This window comes from Coloeus monedula, assembly GCF_965178545.1.
Source record: "Coloeus monedula genome assembly, chromosome: 6".
In the NCBI taxonomy this organism is placed as follows: Eukaryota; Metazoa; Chordata; class Aves; order Passeriformes; family Corvidae; genus Coloeus; species Coloeus monedula.
Window position 1 is genome coordinate 44,443,382 of NC_138786.1, and position 23,285 is coordinate 44,466,666.

At 37.4% G+C, this 23,285-nt stretch overlaps 1 protein-coding gene across 1 annotated transcript in view; it reads left to right on the forward strand.

Annotated features, from left to right (window-relative positions):
• The window catches only part of TSHR (thyroid stimulating hormone receptor), a gene marked incomplete at both ends in the record, with an annotated part of 59,269 nt that overhangs the window by 19,075 nt on the left and 16,909 nt on the right, over window positions 1-23,285 (forward strand). Inside the window, 5 exons of the mRNA XM_082283195.1 lie at window positions 5,270-5,344; window positions 14,842-14,916; window positions 16,076-16,150; window positions 18,873-18,950; window positions 19,940-20,008. Of these exons, the coding sequence (XP_082139321.1) occupies window positions 5,270-5,344; window positions 14,842-14,916; window positions 16,076-16,150; window positions 18,873-18,950; window positions 19,940-20,008 (372 nt within the window). The remainder of the gene's footprint in view (window positions 1-5,269; window positions 5,345-14,841; window positions 14,917-16,075; window positions 16,151-18,872; window positions 18,951-19,939; window positions 20,009-23,285) is intronic.

Genomic DNA, 23,285 nt, shown 5'->3' on the forward strand with positions numbered 1-23,285 from the left:
TAAATAAGCCACCACATTCAGCAACAGGCCCAATTTTTCTTGTTCAGCTTTTTATTACTAATGTAGCAATAGGAATTCTTCTTCTTGCCCTTGATGTTCCTTGCAAGTCTCAATTCTATATGAACTTTGACTCACTAGCTGAGTATTACCATCTAGGAATTCATGAAAAAGGACTTTGGGGGAACATAGTCTGCCTATTATATTTTATAGGTTCATCCAGATATATTGAAGTAAAGACTTTTTATAATCATTATAAGTAATTGTTCTTGAATATCTGCAGCCTCATTTACCATCAGTTTAATCAGATAGATGGTATATTGTTTGGGGGTTTTTTGGAGAGGGAGAAATATCCCTCACATGATGGATGGTATCGTATATAGAAAGGATAAACTTAGTTTAGAACAGAGATTGATTCAATATAAAAGGGTGTCAGCTCTTCTTTGGCTCCAAAAACTCCAACTGGCAGTTTAAATTTGAATACTGTCAATGCCCATCTGGATATTTCTTATAGCATTACTACTACCACAAAACACGAACTCCCACCTTCTTGATATAAACTTCAGGTTAAGGAATCAGTACCTGTATTTTAACTGCAACTCTTATGTGTATGTCTTGGCCTTTAATGTACCACGTCTCATTTGCCTCTCCCAGCCTATAATTTCCGTGCAATGAAACTGTGCAATGAAAATTTCCAGATCATTCCTGGTTTTGCAATTTCATCTAGAAAATGTTCTGAAGTGTCAACAGGGGAATATATACTGTGTTTACTGTTCCAAATACAGCAGTTCATTTTGCTATATGGTTTCTACTATATGATTTGCACAAATAAACACAGATTTTTTATCTGTACTGAGTAGAAAATTTAGTTGTCCTCTTTATGAACCTTATTTAAACAAAAATTTTAGAGCTACAATTTCTCTTAAATTAATGCATGTCTATGTATTCTTGATAGCCAGAAGTAGAGAATTTTTTCCCCTGTGCTGCTTTTCTACATGAATGAAAGAAAAAGCATTTTAATTACATGCTTAATTGCAAAGCTAATTGCTGTCAGAAAGGCGTCACTGAATAAAAGAGTTTTATAGGATATTCAAATGCAAAACAAATTTCTGGTTTCCACTGTTAATCATGCAAATACACTAAATCTTGGTAAAATGACTTCACCTGCTGTTTTCTGCCGACTTAGGGACGTATTGAACATTCAGTATTTTTAAGGTCAAGGATAAGAAACTTTTTTCCTGGGCTTAGCATGATGTTTTGGGGTCACATTCATGAGTACCTCACAAACACCTGGTCTGTAGCTCCTTGAAGTGTTTTCTCCACAGCTTCTCTACACAAAGGAGCATCCCAGAGTGCCCTCTGCCAGCAGCCCCATGTAAAGCACGATTCCTGTGCACCACTTTCCTGTGCAACACAGTGCCTTTCCCACCCTGTGCACACTGCTGTCCCATAGCCAGTGCCACCACTCAGCTCCCCTCACCTAGCATGTTTCTGCACCTCCCGTGCTCCCCACTGCCAGCTGATACAGCACAGCCTCAGCTCAGTTTCCATTGCCTTACCTGCTCCTGGTTGTCCTCTCCTGAAGTGCCCCATGTGTTACCAAGCTGGTCTCCAACAGCAGCAGAGGACAACAGGGCCAGCTGGTGGGCAGCAATACAGGGGATGCTGAGGTTGGAAAAAAAGCAAAGAGAAGGAGAAGGAAGAAAATAAGGGCTGGGAGAGGGCTTTGTGGCTGCTGCCAAGTGTTGATCTGATCCTGTGCTCTCAGGCTTTCTGAGTGGGCAGCGGTGATTAAAGTGTTATCTGCAAACAGACTTCCTCTGAAATTGTGCATTTGGTGTTCACTGCGTATCTCTGCATTCATGATGAGTGTTGAAGGCATTCTGAAATCCTGCAAATTAAACAGAGCCAGTAGGGAGAGGAGGTGCTGAATTGTAGCTTGCCTTCAAAATGGCAGTTTAAACATGCTTTCCTTTTTCTGATGCGACTCCTTCCAGTTATGATTGCTATGGTTTTTATTTCTTACATTTAATGTGTTGTGTTATCTGTTCATTAGGCAGAGCCCAAAGATTCTTGAGGCACTCTGAGCACTTGGAAGTAAATGTTTATGCACTATTAGTACAAATTTCTGTTTGACATTCCCACCTCAGACAAGATTTTGAGTGTGTTTGTGTGGAGGTTTGGGTGTTTATCTAGATGACACTAAAGCAAATAAAACTACTCATTTTCCTGTCATCAGTGGTGGTGTGGTTTAATTAATTTACACAAATACATATGTGTACTAGTTTGAAAACAAACCAGTGGGAGGCACCAAGTCAGAATAACAATTTAATGGGGAAGTTTAAAGAAAAGGAAAGAAAAAACAACTAAAAGAAAACACTGGTTCAAACTGACAGAGTCAAGATACAACCTGAGTCCCTGTTAGGCAGGGTGGTGGTAGCAGTCTGCTAGAATTATGGCTGCAGTCCTCTGAAGCGGTGATCCTGTAGAAAAGAGGGTCTGCTCTTCCTCAGAAGGTCCAATGGTGGCTGTGTAGCTCCTGTCCTCTGGAAATCCAGTGGAAAGGTCCCCTCTCTGGTGTTCAGCCTCAGCTTATATCCACGCTGGGATGCTTGGTTCCTCCCTCTGGGTGGAGCATCTCACAATGGGGTAATGAGTCATGAGGCCAGGTGTTGATTGGGCTCATTAACAGATGATAGTCCAGAGGGAGTTATCTATGAGTCATGCGGCAGGACAATGATGGGCCATTAACAGCAAGATAGTCTGGGGGGAGGAGGCAAGGAAACACTGCCCCACCTGATTTCAACGGCTGATGGGGATGGTAACAGAATACACTGCAACCCAGGACAATATGCTTGTAAAGTAGAAGAGCAAAGGTCAACACATGAAGAAAGTAAGCCATTTCCTTCCCACTGTGTACCACAATTTTAAGACATAAAACTATACCTCAAATGGGTCCCAGCCAGACAACATATAGTAAAAATGTGACATGAAGCGTGGTGGGAAAGTACATAATGGCTGCAGGGGTGAGAGAGGGGAGGAGGAATCATCTTCTCTGGCTCTTCTCATACATGGGAGAAAAGCACCTGCTTGCCTGATGTAAGGTGACTCATTTTGATCATGGAGCACACAGAAAGTACTCTCCTACTTCCTATCTTTTACAGGAGGATACAATCTTAGCTCATTATCTGTTTTTAATTTCATTTTCTGTCAAACTGATTTTTATATATCAATTTGCTACATAAAGAAAAAATTTTAATAATATGTTATTAATACAATGTATCTTTTGGTGCATTAAAACGTAGGGTCTTTTAAAGTGGAATAATTCATTTTCTTTAAAGACTGAAACTAATTTCCTGGGAAACAGACATTATTACTTACAGGAAAACAAAATTAAAGCATTTCACATAAATATCTAACTCTGCAACACTCAATTACAGAGGCACAGACTGGACATATTTTCTTTATTGCATTCCTCTTTTGTTATCTTCCTTCATTTTGGAAGAGGCAAACACCTTTGGAAAAGCAGTATTACTCTAGAAAGAGAATCTGATAGTCATGCAATCTCTACTTGTTACTTGTCTTTCTTTTCAAAGACAGTTGAATACATCTCCAAAGTGACCAATACAAAACAGATTTCATGCTCGATGAGTTAAAATTAATTTGGGTAATGTGCTTTTAGCTCCAGTCTGGAAAGGACATCAATTCCCCCCCAGTCAGTGCTATTAGTCATCTTCTGGTTTTTAAGGCATGCGCTGGTCACAAAGTTTTCAGTCCAATTTTTTAAAGCATTTAAAATATTTTTTTAACAGACATTGAAGAAATAAAGATTTTTATTTTCTAAAATTTACACAAAAATTAGTAATCTGATTTATAACTGATTGTATTAGAAAGCCTTCCTGGGTTAAATGATCATATTTTAATTTATTCTTTACTGTTACTACTCCTTATACTATCATTGGGAAAAATGGAATGTTACAAATCTCTCTTTTGTTTAAGGAACACAACCCAATTGCAATTAATGTAAAATAACAGATATTTTTAAAATTATATATGACTCTAGGTCTTTGTAGGTCTGCTGATTAACAAGGAGGAAAGCCACGTGACACAATTTTTTTTTTTTTTTTTAATTTTGACATCTAAAATTGATGTCTATGACTCATCTACTCAATTTAATTTTGTGCACTTAAAATAGTTATCATGTTGCTCAGGGTTTGTGTAACCATGCAAAATATTAAAAACTGCATTAATCAATTTTGATCAAGAGTATCAAAATGTAGTACCTAAATATTTTACCGATAATTATAGAAATTTATAAGGAATTATTTTTTAAAGAAATATATACCAATTAGAAATATGATATAAAATACTATTAGAAAAGTAAATAAAATACAGTGATAGATCACTTAAATCCTATTCCAGTATTAATACATTTTAAAGCTAAGAGGTATTTTGAAAGACAGAATCAGGTAATTTAAAGAGCAATAGATCAGTTACACTGATAATCAGCTCTAGTTAGTTGTATTACAACTTTATTCACACTTCAAAGTCTTTGATAATAGTTGCAGTATTATAATTCTAATGATAGTGGAGAGACTGTAGAGCTGTTTTCTCATCACATTCCATGGATCACCAGCAGTGCAAATGATACTCAGTCTGAACTGTGTACAAATAAATATTTCTTGTCCAGTTTTCTTTCTGAGCCACCTTACTCCTTTATGACACTCATTGCATGGCTAGAGTTTCTCTCTAAATTCATGTTATAGCACGTTTTACTCAGCAGTATCAAAGTAGTGGTTGCCCTGATGACTTGTCTCTTTCCAGAGAAATTGCAACAGTTTTTACAGCGATGCCCCAAAGGTCATCTTTGTTTCTTTCCTTCCTTTTTTTAATTCTTTAGTATAGAGAAATATGCCAATTTACCTGAGGCTTAGATTCACCTTAGAGAACTCCAAGGTGATCTTAAGTGGGGAAAAGGGAAGAAATATGATGCTGAACTGTGAAATACTGGTATCCACTTTTGCTGCTTATTAGCACTGCTCTGTTGTTTTGGTTTGACTGTGTTCTGCAGTATAGTGTGAATCTAAAGCATCAGTCAAGATCAAGACCCTTAAAAGGATTTTAGAAGTGTATCCTTCAGACCCTGTTCATGTGTCTGGCAGTGTCATCATAGCTGGGTGAGAAAAATAATGACATAAAAAATGAAGTGGCATGATGGGCATGGCTTCCCAGTGTCTGAGACCTGTTTATTTTTCTGTTTGCTGGTGTTTAGTTACATCTCTATAGATGAAACACTTCACAGTCTGGAGGCCCATTCCTTCAACAGTTTAAGCAAAGTCACTCACATGTAAGTACTGTAATTAAATTAATGAACGCAGTGATGAGATCTATTTGGGATGTGTGGAAATAACATACATGATGATGTGTGAGTTTTCATTCCTGTCTCCTTTGTAGCTAAATATTCCTTTTCTCATTTCCTTTCTCCATAATGTAGAGTGAGTCAGTCTCTTTTTTGAGCTTATTTTATTGTGCTGGTTTTCCATACATCTTTTTGGTTCCCTTGCTCTTCTGTATCCGCCTATAGAAATGCAGGTAAATGCAGTGAGAAACTAGTGGGACTTACATCATGAGCTTGATGTAAAGTTGAAATAAAATGGCAACTAAGAATTATTTCTGTCAATTTACTGCAGTGAAGCATAAAACAGTAATACAAGGATCAGAAATAAAATCAGAAGGACCAAAGCACAGAGCAAAATGGCACTAGCTGGAAACATGAAGAATAAGTAATCATTCTGAAAGTGCACTAGTAGAATGAAAAGTGTTTATATGGTTATTAAATGGAACAACAATAATATGGAAAAAGGCTTCTGGGAAGTGTTTTTACACCTTTTTTTTCTCATGCTTTGACCAATCCTCACCACTAGTGACACGCTAAGGGCAGTTACAGAACTGGTAGGATACCTGCATCCAGAGAATTCTTGTCATTCATCAGGACCCTGTCAAAATGAGAATGTAATGTATTGAATAGAGAGCTCCATAGGATCCATCCTGTATCTGGTACTCTTCCATGTTTCCATTACTGATCCAAAGGAGGGATTGGAAAGTGTGCCACAGTTGTAAAGCTCAGCCAAATTACAGTTTGGCATATTTCAGAGATTTTTTGTTTGCAGAGGTGCCTTGGGAGAGCACTGTTGGTCACCATGGATCCAGAAAACATTGTCAGAGAGGAAGGTCTTTTGTGTCCAGAAAGAAAACATGCCAGAGGCAGATCGATTTTTTAAGGTTGTTGCAAGAGGTGCAAGCTACCACCCATTTTCACACTAATCTTTGACAAAGAAAAAGGAATAATAACATTAAAGTAGATTAGAGGAGATTCGTGTCAGACTCTAGGAAATGTATTCATATGGCTGGTATAAATAAACACTAGAATTGTTTTCCTGGAGACATTGTCTCTACCACTGCAGGCATTTAAGGCTGTATGATCTCAAAGTCCATAGATCTATTTAATCTTCACTCAGAGAAAGAGATTGAATTAGATGATCACTTAATACTGCTGTATTTTCTATTTTTTTTCTTTTACTTTACACAGTGTGAAACAGAAAGACTAACAAAGTTACAGGAGAAAAATATAATTATTGTTAATGAAGATAAAGAGAGAAACTAATGCTGGAAAGTGTCAGTGACTCCTCTAAGAGAACCTGAACCTGACTAGCATATCTAGAAGCAGAGTGCAATATCCTGAGATCTACTTCAGGCCAACAACATGCTCCAATAGTATTCCAAAGAGTTTCATAGCAAGACTTTGGTGTGATATCAGTACTTACCTTTGGTTATAATGCTATTCCCTATTCTGTAGATGTTTTTTTCCAAGCCCGTTGTGTCCATGTTCTCTCTTCCTCTTTCATAGTTGTGTCTTTAGAATTTCTTGTTTAACACAAATGAACATTTAATGAAACATTTACTGGCAGCACATTTTATAAGCAACGAATAAAGCATCTGCCACTATGCACTACAAATTCCTCATGTGATACTTCTTTGGTGGTTCACTTTATTAGAAATTAAAGATAAAATGCTCCAGAAAGCTCCAATATCACCGCATTGTCACACCCACTCCAGCCCTCAGGCCTGGATGTGTTGTCCATGACCGGGAAGCTGGAGGTCTGTGCAGGAGTCAGCGGAGTTCACAGGCACCCACCCTCATGTCACCTCTGGCACGGGCTGTGGGGAGGGCACTGGGGGAATGTTTCCTGCTCCACTATACAACGGTATGGTAGTGTGGGACCCCTTATATTTCTCACAAGGCACTACCAAAAGAGAAACTGTACACAGACATACAAGATATACTTCTTTTTTTTTCTGCACAAGAGCCAAAAATACTACCCAGGACAAGACATCAGAACTCTGCTCACAAAAGTTACAGGAAAACCCCAGGCCTTTGGAGATAGTCCACAAAGAAGGGCAACCTCTACCACTCAAAAGTGCTTACCAGGTTTATAAAATCTGTTTGGAAGTTAGGCACATGTATGATTTAATCAGGGAATATCCAGGCATCTGGCAAGTTAGTTGCATATAAGCTGTGAAAGAAAGCAATTTATAGATCTGATAATTTTTATGAATTGTTTCCATAACTCCTGATTTGTTAAGACTTATCACTGTTAAATTTGATTTACTTTCCAAACAACAGGATTAAACAGGGATAAATTTGTGTCTTGTGCTATGCATTTATTTTATGTTCTCCATTTACACAGTATTTTTAAAGTATTATTGCTAAAATAATACTAGGTTAAGATTATCACAAAGTATTTTAAAGGAGGTTGAGATTACTCTAACAGTTTTGAAAAGTCATTTCATGGGGTTTTATTTTTACAGCTTGTTTTTCCTTGAACTTTCAAAAAGTACAGCTTTATGTAAATAATCTTTTTACCCTAACTGAAACTTATACACACAGTTTCATTTTCAAAACATTTCTTTTTAGACATAACTTCTTAGGAGAAAATTTAGTGTTTGTGGAAGGGAGGAACTAATAGTTTGGCATGAGCCAAGTGTTATGTGAATAAGCATCCTGTGTTCATCATGATCTGTCTGCCAAGCTTGTTAGTGCACTTCAGCTTTGATCACCACCAACCCATTTTCTCAGTCCTTATTTGGTTCATGTGCCTCTGTTCTGACTTTCTGTTCCTTCCAGACCTCAGCTCTTTAAGCATAGGTCATATTTTTATGCATCCATGCCTTTCAAGTACTGAGCAACTTCTGCAAACTAAGGATACTGATCACCTGCTGTATTTTAATGAGCCACATCTCATTTTGCTGGTAATTAATGGCAAAATTTCCACCCTATGAAGATGTAAATAAGGAACAAGCTTTTGCTAGGTTTTTTTTTCTCCCCAATTGTGTTAAATTTGTCTCACAATGGTTTCTTGTTTCCTCTTTTTGCATTTACATTTTTAAAGTATGTCTGTTTAAGAAATCAGAACTGTCTCATACAATTACATAAGTATTTATTTTTTGTAAATGTAATTGTGAAAGGGTCTGATAAACAATCAGTGTCTCTGTGTAGTTGCCTTACTAGTAGAGCTGAAGCTTGGTTACATTACACGAAATAAAAACCTGTTGTAATTAGGTCTGTGTTTCTCAGGGAAACATTCCTGTGAATGGAACCTCAGAAAAATTCACTCTTTCTTTTCCTCCTTTCTCTGTGTCTTGGCTCACCCTCCCCTGCTCTCTCCCTACTCTCTTCTCCTCACTCATAAAGCATTCTTCTCTTATACAACCACATTAAAAGCCCTCTGAGCATTTGGGAACACAGCCAAAGGTTATGGTTCAAGTGGCTTGTCCTCATATATGTGATGTCATTTGGAGAGCAGGTGGGGGACCACTCTCCAGCTCTGCAGTGAGATGGAGCCAAGGGCCAGGGCAGCCCCACCATCCTCTGGGCCAGGGCTGCACTTCTCTTGGACAGCTTGTGACGCCAGGCCGTGGGATACAGTGCTGCAGAGAGAAGAGAGAAGCAACTGGAGAGGAAGACTGAAGAGATTTGTGGAGGAATGCTGGATACCTGCAGTGAATTTCAGAGCACTGGGATGAGTGCTGTGCAAAAAATTCTTGTTAAAATCTGCAGTCTGGAGGTAGGGAACAGACTGTTGGGAGCCTGAGCCAGTTTTCTGATGTCAGTGCTGCAAAGGCTTAAAACAGGTGCATGCAGATGAAATAACATGGATAGTTTGGCTGCAGAGGGAAAATAAAACATGGAAGTAGATGTACAAGTGAGAGAAACTGTACTAGTTTGAAAACAAACTAGTGGGAGGCACCAAATCAGAATAACAATTTAATGGGGAAGTTTAAAGAAAAAGAAAGAAAGAAAAACTAAAAGAAAACACTGGTTCAAACTGACAGAGTCAAGATACAACCTGAGTCTGTTAGGCAGGGTGGTGGTAGCAGTCTGCTAGAGTGGTGGCTGCAGTCCTCTGAAGCAGTGATCCTGTAGAAAAGAGGGTCTGCTCTTCCTCAGAAGGTCCAGTGGTGGCTGTGTAGCTCTTACCCTCTGGAAATCCAGTGGAAAGGTTCCCTCTCTGGTGTTCAGCCTCAGCTTATATCCACGCTGGAATGCTTGGTTCCTCCCTCTGGGTGGAGCATCTCACAATGGGGTAATGAGTCATGAGGCCAGGTGTTGATTGGGCTCATTAACAGATGATAGTCCAGAGGGAGTTATCTCTGAGTCATGTGGCAGGACAATGATGGGCCATTAACAGAAAGATAGTCTGGGGGGAGGAGGCAAGGAAACACTGCCCCACCTGATTGCAACGGCTGATGGGGATGGTAATAGAATACACTGCAACCCAGGACAGAAACTAAGGTAGCTACAGACAAAGTAAGTCTCAGAAGGTAGAGGGGGGGCCCCAGGTTATTACAAGAGAATTTTAAAAAGCTTATTTAAAACATTTCACAATTTCTGACCTGGATATCCTTAGTCTTTGTAGGTATCTCAGCATAACATTGATTATATTGCTACTCTAAGGCTAGATTTGCAATTTCTGAATTCTGGGCCTAAACAGACTCAAGAATGTGTCAATATTGCAAGGCGGGTATGAAAAGCATGTCTGGTAAATGAAATTTAGAATCCACTTAAATATGTAAATGTTTGTGCTTTTTAAAATGTTATTAAATTCAGATAGAATGTTAAGTAGCATATTAACCCTTCTGAAAAGTTAGCTGGCAAACATATGTCTCAATTAATTAATTAGCCTAATATTTGAATAGTTCTTACTATTACTATCGTTTTTAGATTCATTTGGATTTGAAACTAAGTAGTTATATCTTTGCAACTAAACATAAGTTCATAGCTATTTTTAAGTCTTCACGCATATCTTTATATCATCAAGTGACTTTCTCTGCACATCCATTCTTAATGTGATAAAGTTTTTTGTGTATTTTCATTAAAAAGGAAAAGTGAATTGCTGTTCTTGGACAGTCAGGTGGTGATTTGATTGTAAACCTAGTACATTTTTAGTTCCTAGTCTGAGTGCCAGAACTAAAATTTCAAACATCATTTGTCTTTAAAGCACAAATAAGCCAGTTTTTAAATGGTTTCTGTATTTTCAAAAATAAAGTAGAAGTTGAATAGTTTGTAAAGTAACTTTGAATACTTTTATAAATACCCCACGAATAATTCTCTTAGCTTGTGGGTAAGTAGCAGCATGCTTCTTTCTTATGAGCATCTCTCCGTAATTTTAGTTAGGACCACAAAGTGAAATGTTTTTTCAGGACACCTTTTGCCTTTTGGCATCAATGGTCCCCAAAAATGCCTACTAACTGTCTCAGGTTTTCTTATACCTTAAACGCACTGAATGCCCAAAAGGACTCAGAATTGTAACACTGCTGTATGCCATGATTAAGTTGTATTTGTAGAGTGTGTTGAAGTTTCATTTCAAAAGTAATTTAAAATCAGCTCTCATAGACACTTAGATATCTGGGAACTAGTTTACTAGGCATTTACAAGTACACTCTTTGGCTTTATCTGCATTTTAGGCAGTGAAAACTACTAATAGTTTTCCTAGAGCTCCTTTTCAAAGAACCATAGCTTCTTAAATTCGCAAGTTTCAATCTTTTCAACTCACCAATTCATAAAAGATAAATTATATAAGTGCAAGCCCTGCTTAATGAATTTACTGATAATCAACTTGTTCTTCTATCTTTATGGACCTTTTGGGATTAATATTTACAACACAGCAGTCTTTTGATTACAGTTTGAAAATTAGGATCATATAACATTTATGTGCCTTTGAGTGTATTACGCATGACTGATTACTGTGAAAGAAATTGTAAAATCCAGTTTGTCCTGTTAACTGATGAGGTCAAAACAATTCAAATATCTTTCCTCCTTACAGGCTTAACTTCATAGGCTCCAATATCAATGGAGCAATAGATATCCTTTAAATCTGTGATTTAGGGAGGAATTCCTTTCAGTACTCTAAGACTAATGATGTTTGAGTGTTTAAAACAGGAACAGCAGCACTGTTCATGAATGGAAATGAATTTGAAGATCTGTGGGGAGGAAAGGGTTGAAAAATAGAAGACTGGCAAGAAGAGAGAAACATAAATTGGATTAGAATTGTTTTCATTCAGAGACCAGTCTTACACCGGGGAGATGTTAGAAAACAGTGTGCGAGAATTACGTATTTGTGTTTGTTTTGGTTGTTTTTTGTCTACTAAAGAAGAAAAATTTTCTGACAAGATAACATAAAATTGTGAAAGACTTAAAAGCATTCTTCCTATAGGCTTGGGGCCTCTTTGTAAGCAGGGAAAGGAGATAAGAAGTGCGGAGATTGTAAAACACAGCCTGGGGAAGGTTTGCACATGTTCCAGGCTCTCTTTGATATGTAAGGCAGGAATCAGGCCTCACTGTGTTGTGTCCCTGCTAACACAAGCCTAGCAGTCTCTGTGTCTCTGCTCACTTTTTTTGAATCCTCCAGCCAGTGAGATGATGGAATACATCTACTCTTTGCACTTTAGCTGTGTGTCGTGGTCATCTTGGTGTTGCCTAAATATATCCAGGGCACACAAGATCTTCCTCTTTTTCATGCAGATAAAGTAAGAGGCCACATATTCAGGCCAGTCAAATGCAGGAGGCACATTTAACTGGACTAGAAGTAGGGAAAATTTGATTCCCGTCCTCATTTTTTTTCTTAAGTGTAACATTCACTTTTGTCAAACCAGCTTTTATTTTTATACCTCTCTCACCTATTTTGACTAGACACTTCTAAGCCTGTCTTTCAGCTCCACAATGGCCCTTTTCTTCCTTTTGGGCTTTAAGACACCTCTGTAATACAAAGTGTAGTGTGAAACGCAAATATAAATACAGTATATATTAAAGCATACTTCTTTTTTAATCCCAACACCACCAGTTCAAGAAAATTGAACAGCTGGGACATAAACCTTTTCCCAATGTTTAGGTGAATCATATTGACTCCCTCACATTATTTAGGATTTTCTCTCATTACTGTGCTAAGTGTCTCATCTGGCTGTTTAAAATATTTTATTCTGAGATTAATTAGTTTTTCATTTGCCTTTTTTAATCAGCAAATGTCCTCTCATGGCCCAATTACTTAATAAATCAAAATCGTATCTCATTACATTATTTTGCTCTTTTAATTTTAGTACAATCTGCTGATTTTTAATTCTTATTTTCAATACCCTCATCCAAATAATTTATGCAGAATACTATGAATAGCAACAAGCCAAAACCTGATGACTCTATGATACTCCAATGCATTATCCATTTCCAGGCTAAAGGCTGAACTGAAGACTCTCTTTCCCTGGAATATACTTGGTCCACAGAGGAGTAGAAGGCCAGGAAGCTCAAGAGTCCAACATTCTGAAAGCAGTCAGTGATGGAAAAAACATGTCAGTTAATGTTTATGAAGTTAATTCCACTGTTGGGAATGTGATAGCTACATAACTAATAAAATAACTGGAGAGAAGCAAGAAACTAACACTGAGAGGATTTCTTTTAAATACAGAAACACAGCTACAGTTCAAAGTAGCTAACAGATGTGAAGAATAGTTGAATGCAGCACTAGAGTAGCAGTACTATAGCTATTAATGACATGAGTTTAACATGCAAGTAAAAGGTAAATCCTCATTTCCCTGCAGGGTTTTAGTAAACAGGGTGAAAACTGATGACTTGAAGGGTGAAGCAGAACCGTTTTGTTACTACAGCGATATATGGAGAGGTTGAAATTTTTGTATCAGTGTCTACATAGTGATTTATCTACTAACTCCTGTCTCTTTTTCCCACTTCTATTTCTTAGACAACTTGTCTGGGTTATTTTATCATATTAAAGCAATTCCAGAGGTAGAGGTAGTCTTAAATCCCAATTTCCTGATTCTTATATTATATAGGTTACTTGGCACAGTTAGGCCATGGTAAATTAAATACTAGTGGTTTCTGCCCATTGGGTCTCTGTCCAGTAGCAGCACTTCTTTGACTGACTTAAGGCTGGAACACCACTGACATAACCTTCACCACCATGCCATCTAAATCTGTCATCTTTATCAAATTTCTCCATATAAGTAGCCAGAAATGTTTTCTTCAGGCCCATTGCTCTACGGCTAGTATCAGGAGGAAGCCTGGCACCATTCTTTCTATATGGTTCCTATTTTAAGAAAGGCTGAGAGTTATTTCAGCAGTGTTATGAGACCAGTGTCCAGAGCAGATTTAAGGTAAAGAAATAGAAGCAAACATGCAAAACCATCCACATCCTTCTGGAAACAGTAAAGAGTCCAGGAAATGAAATGTCTATGTGTGATGGAAGAGGGCTTTTTAAATAAAAGATGAAAATTGGTAGGTCTATTGAATCTACCTCAATAATGAGAATTTTGGCACAGTCTGACTGGTGCAGCCAGACTGCTGGCTGTTGTTATAGATAAAAAAAAAAAAATCTGCTAGAAAATAGAAGATTAAGAAAGATTGAGGGGAATTGCATTAAGGGAAGAGACAAATATTTCAGAAAAATGAGGAAGAGTCATGACCACCACCACTCCAGTGATGGTGGTGGCTGGAGGGGCAGCAGCCCCACCAACACACCTACAGAAAGCACCATCATGGCCACAGCTGTGATCGGGCTGTTTTTTCAACATGTGCAGACTAAAAAGCCATTTGCAGACTAAGCTGTCTCCTGGGTAGAAGTATTTAAAGATGTAACTGTGGACAGAAGATGTAAGGAATGAAGTTTGTGTTGTGTCTTGCCTCATTATATAGCAAAGAGATATGCTGTCCTCTATACTGCTGCTCATGGCTATGTAGTGAATGGTGGGTCCATTTCAAGTCTCAGAACAAAGTTAAGTGACTGAGCCATCTCTCGATGAGTTCTGTAAAAGAGACAGGAAAAAATAATACAGAATACTGTCAGACACATGAAGATAGAAAGCAGAAAAATAGCACATAAAATAATAAGGTGCATAGATGGTTGTAACTTGATAGGATTATTATAAATCCTGAAGATTTTACTTTTCTTCTTTTTACTGAGCTTTGCAGACACAAAACCCTCACTGTGTTCAATGTAATAGCCATTACCACAAGGTATTTGTTTTGATTTTAGGACCATGCAGACAAAGGATCCATAATCAAATCTTAGGTACTTCTTACTTGCTTCAACAGGCCAGTCCCCAGGATGGCATCTATCCAGACGATAATGCATCATTGTAAGATTGCTCTGGTCTTGAGCTAGTGCTGGCCAGTACAAAAAGCTTATTGCAGGAATTAGGTCCCTGGAATTTCATTCTAACGTTGCTGATTTCTGTTGTGATAATTAAATATTAATTGTCAGTGTTCCTCCCTTTTTACAGTGAAATTCGAAATCTTAGAAACTTGGATTACATAGATCCAGATGCCTTTAAGAACCTCCCACTTTTGAAATATCTGTAAGTATTTAGTATCTGTAACAAATTGGTACTTAAATTTCACAGATGACTCTTTATAGCAGTTTTGTTAGTTTGGATTTAATTTTGGAATTGATTGCCATGTTTTTGCCTGTTACTTTATTCTAATGACAGAAAGCCAGCAAAGGTAGGGGTTGGAACTCTTACTACTTTTGTGAGAAAGGAAAACATGTTCACAATTTCTTCAGTAGTTTTCCCATTTGTCTTATCCATTAAATATCTACAATACACTAGTGTTCCTTGGCAAAATTCCACAGCTAGCTTTTTTTCTTATAAGTGCTGCCTTACTCTATTTTTGTAGGAAATAGTGGGAAGAAGGGACACAAAAAATATATACACGTCTTTAGTATTTACGAGGCATTTATACAGGGTTTTAAAGCATACCTGTCGGCCAAATGTGAAAAGCACACCTATAGACACCTGATTTCATATGACCTCTAGGGCAGAAAGAAATCCTGAAAAATGCCCATGATTTTCTAAAGAAACTTCTGTGATTTTGAGTAATATTTGGAAGAAAGGCCTCTTCTGTGTGTGTGGGTGGTGGGGGCAGTGGCAAAGAGGAAAGATTTGTCCAGGTTTTTCCTATAGATGTGAAAGCAATAAAAAGGAAAGTAGTAAAAAATTCCAATTCAGGAGAATAGTTTTAAAAATTGAGAACTATATTTTCTTCAGTTATTTTCACTCTACAGAAGTTCAGAAAGAAGGGGCTTTAAGCATTCCACATTTTAAGACAGTATCCCTTTTTAGAGCTATAGGAACAGCTCTTAGCCTCAATGAAAGATAGAGGATTCAGGGGCCCAGACTATTAAATGAAGCAGCCTTAATCTCTCAAGTTAAAATAAACCAGAGTTTTAATTATTTTCTCCCTATCAACCTCACAAGCTACTTCCCTCTGCAGATCTGCCTAGCTGTCTTTTTAGTCTGTGTTTCCATTTTTTAGATTCTATAATTTATCATAAGTCTGGTATTTTGAATTTTTAAAATTGTTCTGGTATCCTTCTATTTTGAACAGTTGATTATAAATTAGTTGATTGACTATAGAGAGCATGCAATAACCATCCTGTGCTATTGAACACTTTAAATGCACTGTTCATTGCTGTTCAGTGATCCAGTAATTCTTTCTGTTTCTCCTCTCTTTCAGTGGTATTTTTAATACTGGACTCAAAGTATTTCCAGACCTCAACAAAATCTATTCATTTGATGTGAATTTTTTGCTGTAAGTATCTGTCCTCACAGCTGGTTAGAATATTGCCATCCTCGGAACACAAAAAAAATGTATAATGAAGGTTTCTGGTTTTGAGAAAAATATCATGTAAGTCTGACAAAGCAGTTTTCCTCAAGTGATATTTCAGTGATCATTAGCACCAAATCTGGAGAATGCCAGGTCACCTAGCACTATATGTTTGACCTGAATTCGAGACATGGACACGCAGCACATTCACAATACGCAACTTCTACAGGTCCTTTGCTTTTATTTTGTTTCTGGTTTTGCAATGGCTGTCCAATACCTAAATTAATCTGAAGTCAGAATAGTGTGACACACAGGACTTGAGCTGGCATACATCCTGCTAACATCAAGTCATCCTATCAAAATTTTTCTAACAATTTTGAGCTGGCATGGTGAAGCAAACTGCAGAACAATTTCTTGAAGAAAGAGAATGGGAATGCAAATAGGGGCAAGGAGGTCTCCCACTATTATCCTTAAAGGTGTTTCAGAAACAAAGAGTTCTACTTTGAACTCTAAAAATAGCAGGTGTTTCTCAGTATTTAAAAAGAAGAGACAACATCTACCTGTTTAATCTAAATTAAAATTTTGGGTTGTAATCAAGTTAAGGAGGAAGAGTAGCTCAAATGAAGACTTGCAGCCTGATAAAAGGTAAAAGTATCTTGGTGACTTCTTGGTCCCAGAGAAGAGTTAGAAATTTTATATTGTAGCAGTTTTCAGCTGGAGGAGGCTTGAATGCTGGATGGGCTAGGCAAAAGGCAATTAAAAATGAGGACTATTATGTTAGAAGGTGACTTGCAAAGACATGATTGATGATCTACTGCAGCCTTGTTTCAGTGCTGCTAAGGGGTGTTTTTGGTCAAGAAGGGACAGTTCCCACTGCATTCATGGTCTGCCACTGGCAAGATGAACCTCAGAGCAATGTAGAAATGCTGCTTGTTTTGCTAGAAAGTGTAGGAAGCAATGAGATCTTCCCTTCCGAGCATCTTCGAGACCAGAGATAAGCCTTGTTCTAAATCATAGACTCACCTTGACTGTAGGCCTCCAAGATTGAAACCTGAGTCATTCAGAGCCCTGAGTAAGATATAACTACATCTTAAGAACTATTAGGGAGTTTCTCAAAGACCAAAAGGGCTTCAGCTTGGATTGAACTCTGCTAGATCTACTTGTACATAGTAGAGAAAACCAAGAATTAAACAGGCTAGATGAAACCAAGCAGTTTATCAACCATCTGTGTTCTTACTTCCAACCAACTCAGTGCCTTTCTAAGTGGCAGAAAGCCAAACATTGTTTTACTTCTGCCTTGATTTTTTTTTTGACAGAGATCACTAACAAAAGATAAATATAGGTCTTATATGCTACACAGAGTTTTTAAAGAATAGACCTGTACTTTCAAGGAAGATAGTTCTATGATGTATATTTCTAAATATTGCTATTCAGTGAAAGACTTTTTGTTTCTTCCATCAAGAAAAATAATTATTTTGAAAAATCATAGGTTTCTAAATAATGCATAAGGTATAGCTGGGGAAAACCCATCCATTATATTACTATTTGCCTTTGAGGTCAAGCAACTTACAAGTAAACATTTATCTAGAAAAATGAACCAATCTGCAAAACGTCAAACTCAAATGACTTGTGGTGGAAACCACCTATCAGTGAAAATTACTTGGAATGAAAATGGTTGTAGTACTGTTCAGTGTTAGCACATATATATGCACAAATGTAGCACAGAAGAGGAACGAAGTTATTTCTGGCACATGGATAATTGCTAAGACTTCTCAGCCCATGGACTTTAGTAGGCCGTACCTAATCCACAAGCTGAAGAAAAAGAAAAATTTGTGCAAACTTTCACAGACTATAATATGATTCAGGAAAAATCAGAAAAAAGGCAATCAGAGACTTTGTTCTGCCCTCTGTTTCTACCAGCTTTTTTTCTCTCTTCTTTCTCCAGTTTAATCATAGTAAATCTCTTTAGTTTTCATTTCTTCCTTTTGTTACAAGAGAATTTTGGTCTGAAGATACATGGTATTTATTAAGACTGCAGAGTAGGAGTAAAAAAAGTATTTAAGAACTGAATAGTGAAACACTTCTTTTGACAAGAGGTGAGAAGAATCAGTAAGTTCTTCCACTTACTAGTGAAAGAGATGTGCTAGATGCACTTCTGTAAAGTAAAATGCCTCTGTCCTGAGTAATGTGTTATCTGATATCTTATCTGAATTTGGAGAGCAGGATTTCAGCTCTGAAGCCACATGGGTTGTTCAGTTGACACTGCAGCTAATGCTTATTCACTCTGCTAATTCTCTGGCTCCTGAGGCCAGGGTCCTGTCTGTGCCATTAGCCACTATTATCACAGGCTGGCACACCTCACCAGAACTACAAAACCCATTTACCTCACGAGCTGTCATCCTGGATGCTGGAACATGCTCAATTCTTCATCCTACATGTATCTTCTGGCCTTAGATGTAACTAAACAGGGTATTCTTTTAAACTTATTTATTTAAATAAATAAATTTACATTTATAATATAATAAATATGGAAATTTTATTTAAATGATATTAATATCATAATAAAATACATTAAAATCATTTATTTAAATAAATTTATTATATTTTAAACTTTATTATCAAGGCAGAGAACAATTAATAACGAAGCTGTTCTTGAGATGCTCTGTTGGGCAAATGTTTGATTGTGATATTTTGTCTCCTTTTTCAGTGAAATTGCAGATAATCCTTATATGACTTCAGTGCCTGCAAATGCTTTCCATGGGCTTTGTAATGAATCTCTAACCCTGTAAGTTCTTCCAGTTTAAGTCACAAGGCAATTACCTCTCTAGTAATGCATATGGCAAAATGTTTATAAAAAAATTATTCCTGTCCTACTCTCTAGGAGTCTGCAGCCAAGAAACACCATAGACAGACAGTATCCATACTCTAGTTTGCATAAATTCTGTACCTTGACAGCTATCCAAATCAGTCCTGCTCTTTTCTTTAAACTGGCTTGATTAATGTGGTTTTGTTTTTCTATGACCCTAGTGCCAGTGAATGGTTATATTTGAAAAAAATCAAAGGAGAAAGTCTGCAAAGTTCTCCTCTTGTAAAGCTACAGCAGGGTTAGAACTGTGTCTAACTTTTTTTGCAACCTAAGTGGCACATACCATGGAAACTAATGGATGGCAAACATCAAAAGAGTCATATTTTAAAGAAAATTGTTAAATAAAATTCAGTCAGTCAATGTGAGCCACAAGATAGAGCTGATGGGAGTGAAAATTACTGTAGTGAGTTATGACCTGAACTGGGAGGAAGAGCATTAGAATGCAAACAAATGAATTCTAAAGAAATTCTAAAAAAAATTCCTTTTGCTCTAAGGGAGGATAAGAATGAATTCTAAAAATTTAAGCCAGGCCTGATAGTAAAATCAGACCTTTTTTGCTAGTTGTTAGTTCCTTTAGCCTTCCTTAATCATTCCTAGCAGGATTTTGCTTCCCTGCTTCTAGCCTAAGGGTGGGCAAATTATAGCTAAGTGTTTTAATCTATCATTGCTGTAAAAAGAGGTGAAAGATGGCACACCTGCCACATGGTATCCTTTACTCAGGTGCACTCAAGAATGCTTCTGGGCATTTTTTTGACCTTGTGCAGTAACTACTGCTTCTTCAAGAGATTAAAATTAACCCATCCATAAATGTGCCCTTGCAAAGAAAAATGATCCATAAGATGTTAGGTATTCATGTATTGAAGCAGCCCAAAATACACGAATGTAATTTTTTTTTTTTTTGCCTGCAGTAAACTCTACAATAATGGTTTTACCAGTATTCAAGGCCATGCTTTTAATGGGACAAATCTGGATGCGATGTAAGTAGCAAGTCATTCTCTTCCTTCAGCAGAAAAAACCCAAACTTCTCTGCTTATTTGAGGCTCTAAAACGCATATTTAATTTTAATTACTTTTAAGAAGCAAAGAGAGGATATTAATTTCAGCCAGCAATAACAATATCATTGCTTAATGTCTTTTGCAGTGTGCTTTCATTTAGTATATGTATTTATAGCTCAGAAATAAAATCATGGCAAGTAATTCCAGTGTGAGTTTTGTTCTGGTTTGAAGCTACAGTAAAACTTTGTTTGACCAGGAACTTTTCTAAGATGATTTGGAAGATAATTATGCTTTTTTTTTACAAGACTGTTTTGTTTTAGTAAGTGTAGCACTGATAATGGTAGCAGCTCTTCCACAAGTATCTCTTACCTGCAAAAAAGAGGGTGCTGTAAGGTGCTGGGAGCAATTCAGAGGAACCAGCCACTTATACTAGAAATGAGATGCACATCTCAAAAGCATGAATCAACCATTTCATATTTCCCTGCAACTTCTTACTGTATTTTCTGAAAAATTAATATTTACTGAGTGAATATCCTTTTTACACCATACCCAAAATCACCTGCCTCAATCATTAAGACAGAATAAATATCGGTTCTAGAGACTCCATTCACTTTGGCAGAGCTTACTCTTGTCCTCCAGAGGCTTGACTGAAGAGTTTGTCACTCTCATGAGTAAAGAGATTTCTTCATCATGAGCTCTTAAATTAACCAGAGAGACATGAGGATAGATATTTTTAGTACTTTAAATTAGGCTTAAATTCTATAAGAATTCCATAAGAGCATCCTTCACATGGTCTTAATCTTTCCAAACTGCCTATTTTACCTTAGCAGCTAGCTAAACTTCTTAATGTCTGAAAGGTTTGAGTTAAACCAAAAATCTGAAATAGATCTGATTTTATTCACACTGGTTCAGTTACTTTAAACTTTAACATGAAAAAGGAAGTTTTCCATGATGACATAGTGTTTGTACTAGTGCCCACAGAAATCACGAGATATAAAACATGGCAAAATAAATCCAGTGTCTTGACTGAATCCCTCTTAGCTGCATGCAGCAATACTCAGAACCTTTTCAAGCCTTAGCCAATACATGAACTGTGTTGGTTCTTCCATTTTGACAGAACACGGGTTGGACACTATTTTGTAGAAATTTTTCTTTATGCTTCTCTGATAGTAGGCAGGTGCTATTGCTTCTGTCCTCTTTGGAATTTCCACGATTATTAAAGAATCAAGTGAAAATGTAGTTTTAGAAGATACGGAGTCCTAAACATCTGCTTTGTTGAACTGGGAAGTAGAGAAGCAGACAACATATACTAGCTTCTGTAGATACTGTTTGTTTACTTTTAGAAAAAAAAAATGTAATTAATATTCTTTAAGGATATTTAGGTATTTTTTAAGGTCAAGAGTAGAGGGCTTTACAGAGAGATCTGGACAGACTTGAGAGCAATCACCAACCATATTCAATTTAACAAGAACAATTGCTGGATTTTCCATCTGGCACAGTATAATCCTGGTTATACATACAAAGTGAGAGGTTGGAGAGCAGCCCCATAGAAGGAAATCTGGGGGTCCTGGCTGATGGCAAGTTGAACATGAGCCAGCAGTGCCCTGGCAGCCAGGAAGGCCAACCCTGTCCTGAGAGGCATCAGGCACAGCATCACCAGCCAGGCAAGGGAGGGGATTGTCCTGCTCTGCTCTGCACTTGGGCAGCCTCACCTCGAGTCCTGGGGGCAGTTTTGGGTGCCACAATTTGAGCAGGATATCAAACCCTTAAGTGTGTCCAAAGGAGAGCAATCAAGATGGTGAAAGGCCTTGAGGGCAAGACTTACGAGGAGTGGCTAACTAGGCTTGTTCAGCCTGGAGAAGAGGAGCCTGAGGGGAGATCTCACAGCAGCCCACAGCTTCTTCAGGGGAGGCGGTGGAGGGGCAGGTGCTGATCCCCTCTCTCTGGTGACCAGCGATAGGGCACAAGAGAACAAAATGAACCTGCATCAAGTTCAGATTAGACATTAGGAGAAGGTTCTTCACCAAGAAGGTGGGCAGTCACGAGAACAGACTCCCTAGGGGAGTGGCCACAGCACCAAGACTCTCAGAGTTCAAATTGCATCTGGATGATGGTCATAGTCATGCTTTTGTTTTTCAGCATCCTGCAAGGACCAGGGAGTTGGACTCCATGACGCTTATCAGTGCCTTCCAACCTGATATGTTCTATGATTTATAATCCTAAGTGAATCCTTCCAGAGACTGGCTATGAGGCACAAGTTAATCAAATCTAAAAAGAAAAAAGAAAACAACCAGCAGAGTAACTAAAACTAGACTAAAAAACTAAAAGCTAAACTAAAACTAGTTCATGGGTTTATCTACCAGCAGTAAAAATGGTTTTTATTACAATAAACACTTTTCTCCTAATTAAATCATATGACATTTACTTGGAGTAAAGCACTATTGCAGATGTGCAAGGCAAACTAGGGAGCTGAACATCAGTGGTAAAGCCTTTATCTCTTTGATAGACTACACTAAAATTTCTAAACTAATTTTCTTAAGTAGTTTGGTTACCATATGACAAGATAAAGTATAATTTTGCTAAGTGCAAGCTTAGAGATTTGTTGTTTCTAGCAGCAGCATTAAGTTAATGCAAGAGGCAAATATTTAATTTTCTCAAATCTGACATTTATAATTTGAACTCTTGGTTATCTACCACTGTACAGTGAAGGAAGTACCTGTTTTTGTCTGGGTCTTATCCAAGAGCCTTTGAACTTAACAAAAACAGGAGCAAAAATAAACTAATAGAAAAGGGTGAGAGAAATTTGAATGGGTTTTGAATTATTATCTCAAGGACAAAAATAAGTAACAGAGTAAGACAAAAAACAATAGTAAATTTTTGGCAAATTATTCAAAGACTTCATGTTCCACCCACAAATCAGAAGACATTTTGGTAATCTCAGAGGATATTTTCTACTATGCCTTATGCCTTTCTACCACTCTTGCAGTATTAAAATGCCTATGTAATTAAAGAGGGTCAAAAAAATTAATGCAGGTATAGGTGAAAAACCATGGATAAATGGTTTCCATTATCACACTGAATAACAGCACTACCTAGTTGATCTTGTCATCCAACAAGGATCTGTGTTTAACAGCAAACCACAGTATTGCTGTGTAAGTTTTACAAGGGCAGGGGAGTAAGAAACCAGGAACGACAGGCTGAATGACACTTACTGAAAAGCATTCATCTGACACTTGAATCCCTCATCTTAGCCCATCAT